This window comes from Telopea speciosissima, chromosome 10 (assembly GCF_018873765.1).
Source record: "Telopea speciosissima isolate NSW1024214 ecotype Mountain lineage chromosome 10, Tspe_v1, whole genome shotgun sequence".
Taxonomy (NCBI): domain Eukaryota; kingdom Viridiplantae; phylum Streptophyta; class Magnoliopsida; order Proteales; family Proteaceae; genus Telopea; species Telopea speciosissima.
In genome coordinates, this window is record NC_057925.1 from 6,130,583 (window position 1) to 6,139,614 (window position 9,032).

A 9,032-nucleotide genomic window follows, 5' to 3' on the forward strand; every position below is an offset into this window, starting at 1 on the left:
CCCTCTTATTAAATTAATGGGTAAGAGATCTCTACTTGATTGCATGGTCTCTACACAAGCGTCTGGGCCAATGGGGGAGCATGCCTAGACATTTACCCAGGGGACAGAGGTGTCATTTCATGGTGTCCTATGAGAGGGTGTAGGAAACGGATTTAACTCCTCTCAGGTTCGCTGCCCAGTCAGATTCGTAGGTTCCTCTCATAGGGGACTAGAAATGATGACCTCACCCCCTGCCCGAACACACTACCCGGGTGGGGTGAGGTCGTCATTTCCACCCTCCTTATGACGGGGCAGGGAACCTGAGAGGAGAAAAAATTGTAGGAAACACCACCAAGTAGAGATCCTTTTCCCCACATTTATAATATTTTTGCCCTCATACGAGTGTGCCTGGAAACATAGGCCGACTGCTGAGCCCACTCTGGCGCAGCCACACCACCTAGGTTGTGAGCTACCCGTGCAGAAGCCAATTTCCTTGATTGTTTACGAGTGAAATTTGGCTCGACTGTTTAGGAGTGTAATTCGGGGTTAGGAACTTAAGTCAGATTCAGATTGGCCCCCACCGGCCTGACTTCTGTTTTTGCTGATAAAATAAATATTGTACTGATGTTCGAAAGGCATATATGTATTCATCTCACATTCAAAGAGTCAAAAGCTTAGCCGGACCTTATTTTCCTGGTGCACATTGTGTCTGAGTTCCGATTTAGCTGATTTCCTGTCCAAGTCACTCAAGGTTTGTAAAGAACATAGAGCTTTGAATTCGTCATTTATTTTGTAGAAACTACAGTTTGCTGTTTTTTTTATACCTTTTCTGTAAATCAGAGTTAGGTTTCTACAACAGTATTGATTGATTCAAGATGTTGTCTCCTAACACAAAATTAAGCTTCTATTTACATGAAGGGGGAGGGTTCTCCAAGCTGCCAGTGTGGTGGGCGGTGGGGGGGGGGGGGGAGGGAGGAGAAGTCTCCCATGCCATATCAATGGTGGCACAGGAAGGGTCTCATCCATATGGGACCCACATTGTCAAGGAAGGAGAAAAAAAATAAATAACCCATGTGAGAGGGCATACGGTACATTGGTTGTGGGGGTAATTGTTTCCTTTAAAATATTACAATTTAGCAAAGGGAAGATTATCAACAGTGTAGCTGATTCTCTAGCTCAAAGGGTCCTGTCAATTATGGGATCATTAGCATGATCAAATTCCACTCTTTGGCTCCAGGACATGTGTACCCTGGAAGTTTGGCTCAATCCTGTTTCCCTCTTCATTATCTAAAGCCCTGAGAGAAAACAACCCGAGAGTCAAAGTACAAAAACTACAAAGAAAAGACAGAGGGGTACAATCCCAGAACAAGTCACATTGACCAACAGTTCCAACCGACGCAAGGCAGTCAGCACAGAAGTTCCCTAAAGGAAAGGTTATGTAAGACGATCATTTTGAAAAGCTTCTCATGACATACCAAATATCTACTACGTGGCATGTTGGATTGCGACCAAATTTTATGGGTGGATGGGTATCAAGTCCGTTTGTCTATAAGTGAAAGTATCATTAATTGGAATTTGCCAAGTGACAAAATAAAGCTTTGAACCTTTGATAATCTAAAAACTACGAATCGTTGCAATGGACATACATGGATATCTGAAGAATACAAGGATTCATGAACATACATGGGTGGGTATTGATTGAATCTGAGTTTGAAGTTTGCCACATATAAGTATACAACTAATTCAACGGTCATTTGGTTAAATCCAGTTTCCGATGTGGCTCAAAATGGTGGACCGGATTGAAAAGCTTATTATGTGTCGGAGCTGTATTGGTATCAAAGAGTTGAGAACGGAGTTTGGACGTCAATACTTAGTTATGTCCAGGATGATCAGAGAAACAATATCTTCCACAGAAGGGTTACACTTGATACATTGTGTTTAGTTGAAAACCAGTACTGGATCAGTTGTTTTCAATCATCCAATCAATGGAGTTACCTTTCTCTCTTGAACCTTTTGGAGAATTGGTGATGTTTTCTCCCCTAATAGCAGTCAATTAAGTTTTTGAAGCTCTTTGGACCATTGATGATAACCTCCTTCATAGTTGTACAGCAGTGTATAATTTTATATAGAGTATAGACCCGTTTAAAGTTGTGGCGTTAGGCTGAAGTTTTACTCAACGTTGGGTGGAGGAAACATCCATTGTTATAGGGTCATTATTACTCTCACACCGAAGGAGCTAAAAGAGCTAAAGACAGACCTAAAATGACCATAGGAGAAGTGGTGAGGAAGGATATGCTGAGTTTCTTCCGATGTGCTGGGTTGTGCCTCTTTCCTCTTATCCTTTTTTCTTTTGGATCTATGTAGCTGACCCCATTAGGTTGGGATAAGATTGGGTTTGTTGTTGTTGTTGTTAGTACTCTCACCCCCCTTATTATACAAAGTCGATAATACCTCCCCATTGTTCCCCAATACCCTATTACCCTCTGCAAGCCATCCGAACCCCTCGATCCAGGGTGAAGGAAAACTCGGTTTATAGAAAAAACCAAATCATAAATTCATGTTTGATTTGGGTGTTTCGATCAAGAAAAATAATAATGGTAGATTGGTGGACTATCAGATGCAACTTCCTCCACTTGATTGCATTTTAGACAAGTAAAAAATCGTACAATATTCAGCAAATCCTCAAAGATACGTTTAAATCAACTGCCAATTGGCCAACAAACCAGCTCCCATTGATTTATAGTTCTATGCAGTCATTTCTCTCTACTACTATGATCGTTTGCATTAGGGGAAAGGATGGTGAGGTCTTAATAACATGAGAGGTTCCAAAGGAGGAAAAAGATAGAGTCTATGAAAGAATGGTAAATAATAAGTCAAGAGCTCATTTACCATTCCGTCCACCAATTTTGCTCATCAGTCACACTTGGTCTGTAAGAACATCAGGAACTGAAAACCGAAGGAATTTTCATGGGAAAAAACTGGCTTTTCATCGTACACATACATACAGAGCTTGTAATGTAATCAGAATGTCAAGACTTTACAGATTGCAATAAGTACAACTAACCCAATGTGCCCAGTTTAACTCTCTCCAACACAGACCATGCTTGAATCTGGGCAAGGTTTCAGATCTGCAGCCCTGCACAATGGATTTTTGGGTTATCTCAGAATGACAGCATGTTGCACATCCAAACATTCTGAAGAAGTTTTGATTGAGTGACATTACACATACATGTTGCAAACTGTTTTGCAGATTCATCTTTCATTCTGTTGGACTTATTGATTGTGAACAGCTAACGATCACCGTTTCTTCCAACCACCGGACAGAATACTGAAATTTTGTCATTCCTTCAAGAGTTAACTACCAGGGGCCATTTGAAGTAGCTTCTCTGCTTGTTCAGGGAAGAAGGTGATGAAAAGGTATGCGCCTGGGATCCGACAACATGTACAGTTAAGTATTTATGAGATACAGAATAGTATGAACAGCGAATTATGTATGAGACAAAATATTAGTGTTCATGATAAAAGGGTAATGAAAAAGGACTCACAGATTAGTACGGTCCCAAGGACTGCTGAAATCTTCCCTTGAACTGTCACTAAACCAGCTTTGCCCGCATTTTGTAACTCAGTGGAGCCAACAGAATCAAATGTGCCTGCAAAAAGGTAACCCTTGGTTGCCTTGGTGTAAAAAAATATAAAATGTTTTTATTTACCTCCAACTTTCTAGATACAGTTGAAAACAAAAATTAAAAAAAAGGGGAAATTACAAGATTACTCAAAAATGGGTTTCACTTCACAAGATTAACCACCTAATCTACCTAAAACAAAGATGGGTATTGCAAAATTACCCAAAACAGTGCCCACTCCTTCAACCATATACTTTTATATTACACTTGTGCCCTCGATTTCCCTCTCTTGTTCTCTTCCATCTTTTATCTTTCCTCCCTGCTCGACTGCCGCCTCCCCCGCCTCATCAGCATCCTTTGCTGGATGCGTGAGTTGTTCAAAATCTGGCGACAGAAGCAGAGCCAACCCCAACAACTAACTATCAGAATAACAAAGATCAGGAAATTGTTGTCGATCAGGGTCTGCAGAGACAGAGACGAAGGCGAGGGATATGAAGAAACAAGACTTAACCATTCTGCTACTCTCCACCTTTGCCATATTCTTCTCTCTTCTGGTCTTTAGCAGCTTTCATATTTTTATTCATTTTCCTAATTCAACTCCAACTGTTCATCGTAGTGACGTTTGCTACACCCTGCCCTGAAAGACTACTTGACCACTGTGGTCTCAAATTCACCTTTGTTTGATTTGATTTTATAGAACCGAAATGTGAATTGCTGTTATATCTCAGCCATTCCCTTCCTGTTCTATTCGATTTCCCTGATGACTCGTGACTTGTCAATTGAAATTATAGCTGATCATGAGCTTGATTCTGAATTCCTGGTGGTGTGGAAGCAGACCTGAGTGAAGAAAGCTCAAGGAGTTGAACCCTGGAACGAACTGAGAATCTGAACTTTTACTTTCAGAATAGTAGTTGTAAGAGAGATTGAGAAGAGTGAGGTTAGTCATAGGAGTAAATCTTTGTATGGGGAGGAAGTCCCCAGTGAGTTGATTATGGCTTAAATCAAGAGCTTGGGTTTGAGTGCAGTTGAGGACTTACAAAGGGAAAGGACCTTTGATGGAGCTATTGCCTTATTGGAGAGAGCAAACGACGAAGAGGTGGGGCAGGTGGTGGCACCACTTGAAACATACAGAATGATGGACGATGGGGAAGGAGAGGGCGATGTGGGAGAAAAGGTGGCAGAGGACCTTTGCAAGGGGTTCCAGCCTGAGGTGTTCAGGAGGAGCCGTCAGAGGTGCCGGAGGCATGGGAGCGGGCGACAAAGAAGTTGTTCAGGCAAACGGCTAGGCGGAGTGGTGTCTCCTTGTGGGGAATGTTGCGGAGGTTGGAGTTATATATGGGGCAACACAATCCTTGTTTTTCAAGCTTCTAATCCTTAGGGAGGAAAGAAAGGAGACGGGAGAGTGAGAGAGGGAAATCAAGGGCAAAATTGTAAAAAAACTTACATGGGTGATGGAGTGGCCACTGTTTTGGGTAATTTTTGTAACACCCATCTTTGTGTTAGGTAGATTAGTTAAAGGTTTGGTGGCTAATTTTGTAAGTAAAACTCATGTTTTAAGTAATCCTGTAATTTCCCCAATAAATTAAGGGTTCATCCTTTGACCTGGTTTCACTGACTGAAGACCTGATGTCATACATGACAAGTTTTGGAAGCCAGCTTCCTCTAGCTTATTAGCAGCTGCAGCAGACCTTAAATCAGAAGAGAGATACAACCCTGTCAAATAGTTTCCAAAATCCAGACAAGGGGAAAACCATTCACATGGGAGGTAATGAGGTTGGCAAGGTGTCGTGTAGAATTAGAAGCAAGAAAGCAGGCCTTACTTTTTGACAGCAGAAAGAACAAAAGCTCTAATTACCAAAATGCCTGAAGGCATACAGCAAATGCAAAACCACTGCCTCAAATTCTTTGATGTCTATAAAAATGTTATATTTCAAGAATGACAATGACAATCATAAACATGATTAAGGGAAAGGATTTTCATGAGTCAACCAAGTAATGCAATTAAATATTTTCTCAATTCCAAGTAATCAAATTCCTAATGTTGTATTGTTCAGCAGCACAAGGTTTTATGAAATGAAATACATTTTAATCTACTTGGAAGAATCTAACAACAAAGATTGACGTTATGTTTGGTACCACTCTTTTCATGGAAAGGCGCTTTTTAAACATTTGTTTCTTGTAAAATCTTTTCTTATTTTTATTTTGCTTTATAGTCATTAACAAAACTCAACAAAAAAGGTGTTTTTAAGGGGTCTAGGTAACTTAGAAATTTATATTGACATTATTGTCCATTATAATATAGAGGAATGAGGCACCATCTGTTTTTCAAAAGCAGTTTCTCATTGAGTTACCTAAAAAAAAACACTGTTAGTCTTAAAAACACACACACACACATTTTATGAAGATGTGAGATATACAACAATAATGTCATGTCCTGAAGCAAAGAACGATAGCCACGCATTGCATGGACTGTTCCTGATCCCTAGATCTTTTTCAGCTTCAAGATCTTGCATTGGTAACTGTTAGTATGGTTTTAAGTTATATGCTTCTAGTAAAAGGTTGTTCACTAGCCAAGGTTTGATGATGGATAATGTTCCTAACTGAACTATAAGTTCCCCTTCCTATGCAAGGCAATTATTGTAGTTCACCAGTAACAAGGATAAACAAAAGGATCATCAAAATGAACCTAACCTTAGCCCTTCTTGACAAACAAGTAACAATTTACTGTCAGTTGAGAACTGGCTTTTAATGGATTGCACAAAATTGGGATTAAGTTTAGTGAATAGCAACCCAAAGAACAGCCCTGCAAAGTTGTTGTGCACTGTTCGCTTTACAATTGTACCTGTAAGAATCAAATGGTTCAGAATGAGAAAAACAAGGTTTGGTAGGTAAGTGGTATCACCACTGGGGGGAAAAAAATCATGAATGTGACTAACACAACAAAATCTGGGAGCATAATGCATACCAAGGTCATTGTCCTTGTTTTCAATAAATAGGGGCACATGATAACAAGACTTTATATGTGCACGATCATACTGAGATTTGTCTCGGACATCCAAGACTGCATACCCATCAACAGCAATGAGTTTCTTTGCCTCCTCAGCATTCACGTAATTCACTTCAGCTCTAAGTACCATGCTTCTCTTATGGAGTGGTTTGTAAAGCATATTCCCTGCAAGGTTGGTTTCAAGAACCAACCATGTTGTCCTGAAATTCCCCAATCTCAGCTTGAATTCTTCTATTCCAAGTAAAAAAATAATTTCACCCAAACCATTGGAATCTCAATTACCATTTACCATAATGTCTAATCACCATATATTTCTTCCTTTTTTATCCCCTAAATTGGTTAGTAAAGAACTTCACTAAAATTTGATCATTCGGATTTTTTTCATTGTTGAAAGATCAAAAGCTTCTGTAATGTGTGCCATATCACATTTTTTCAGATAACTGAGCAAAAGAATATTTGTTTTCAGGAAGAATGCTTACAAGAATTCCATCCTGGAGTCACCTCCAGGATATTCAGTCTTACTGAAATATTGAAAACTTTATAGCCTAAAAGATCAAAATACTTACAGGAATTCAAATTTTTGGCACATGATCAAAATTAGACAAGAAAGAATCAACCACACGAATTGATTGCAGCAGTAAATCATGGAAATCTCAATTACTTATCATTTATCATTGTAGCCAACGACCCAAAATTTCCATTTTATGTTGCTTTGCTTGTAGAGAAATTCACTAAAATAAGATCATCTTGATCCAGATACAAATTTATTGCATTTAGGCTTCATCCGTGAGAAATAAAAAGAGAAAAATGTTTCCTTAATGTGCGCCATTCCATTTCACATTTTGCTTCAGATAAATGAGCTAAAGATCATTCAATCCATTTGCACGAAAATTATTTATAATAACCTCCACACACTTCTTTGAAAATTTCTCCATTTTTACTGAATTCTCAAAATTTTATCCATACAAAAACACAAAAACAAAAAAATGCAAAGAAAACTGATTTTTTGCTGAATAGGTTAAGAGCCTACAGAAATTCAAATTCTAGGCAGCTTATCGAATCTGAGATCGTATTCGACGGTGTGACAAGCAAGAACCGATTGAAATGATGAAAATATAAACCAATGAATTAGCCAAATCTGCAAGAAATTACCTCCGAGAAGAAAGGGCAGTGCAGAAACAAAGGCCGGCCATCTTCTTCCTCCGCTTTAGAGCTTCTCCCTCTCTCTCTCTCTGTCTGAGCCGGGGATTCTTACAGAATGGAGCTTCCAGACCCAAGAGTTGCAGTAAGAATGGGTGTTGGTGGTCGCGAGCTGGCCCAAGAAATAAAGAGACTCAATGGTAGTTCGCCACGTGGCACATAAATTTAGTAGTGGATATTTTCCTTCGTTACACGTTACACGAGTCGATCATTGTTGACAGCAGGAAAAATAAATAAATAAAAAAGAGTCGATCATAGCCATGCTGACGTGTGATTAAGGAGATCCTAACAGGATATACACTATGCTGCGCCTTGGATTCTGTTCTTCAACATTATTTACAATTTAGGGGTGTCAAAATCCTACATGAACCGGTTAGATTGATCCCAACTGACCGATCAAAATTGGAAAATTATCCACTCCAATTCCCTAAAGTTCGGGAGTGCGGCAGTGCTAGGTGGAGATGTCGATACATGGCAGCTTGGCCATCCGATAGTCCGAGCTCATTGATCGTTGGATGACCAACCTGACAGGTGTCTGGATATCCACCTAGCACTAATGAGGTAGTTAAGGAATTGGAGAGGATAATAATCCGGTTTTGGATTGAGGTTTTGGAGATTGATAAAAATAAAAAAACGGAAACTGATTGGACTGACCAAGGGGGTTTGATCCCATACAGATTTGGTGTAGATTGATATGATCATGGGTTCTCTCACTTTATAAATCAATTTATGGGGTTGAATTCTTCGAAAATTCATATCAATGATATCAGAGTCAATCGATCGATCCTCTATCCCAACCCTCGTACGAAAAGGGCAATTTACTGCCAGAGTGAAATCACTAGGAAAGGATTGGTTACCACTAGCCATTTGGTTTGATTCATAATATATGACTTGTAATAGTACTATCTGATAACCTTATAGGAAGCATCTCGTTAGTGTTTGGCCCCAATATTTGAATTGCTCTCTCATACAATACACCATCTCACTACATGTATCCATGACCTGAAAGAATTTAGACCCTTTCTTTGTTGGGTAATTGTATTACAATTCCTTACAAATAATTGAAACAACACGAATTGCAATACAATAGATTAAGCAGTAGAAACTAGGCTTGACCTTTGGCTGAAACGAGAAGACCAAAGCTTGAATTTGATGTAGAACCACACCCGCAACAACTTGAACAAGCTTGAGGTTGAGTCACACTTGTGGTGCTGCCTTTAAGG

The 9,032-nt window shown here is 39.5% G+C and overlaps 1 protein-coding gene across 1 annotated transcript; it reads right to left on the bottom strand.

The window, feature by feature from the left end:
* Positions 1-3,236: 3,236 nt before the first annotated feature.
* Positions 3,237-7,917, bottom strand: LOC122643883 (rhodanese-like domain-containing protein 9, chloroplastic). Its single transcript, XM_043837454.1, has 6 exons — positions 7,762-7,917; positions 6,568-6,809; positions 6,294-6,444; positions 5,205-5,290; positions 3,525-3,629; positions 3,237-3,404 (listed from the first exon to the last, which is right to left on the bottom strand). Exons 1-6 carry the CDS (start codon positions 7,800-7,802, stop codon positions 3,334-3,336), a joined length of 696 nt encoding a protein of 231 aa, XP_043693389.1. The 5' UTR covers positions 7,803-7,917; the 3' UTR covers positions 3,237-3,333.
* Positions 7,918-9,032: the final 1,115 nt, after the last annotated feature.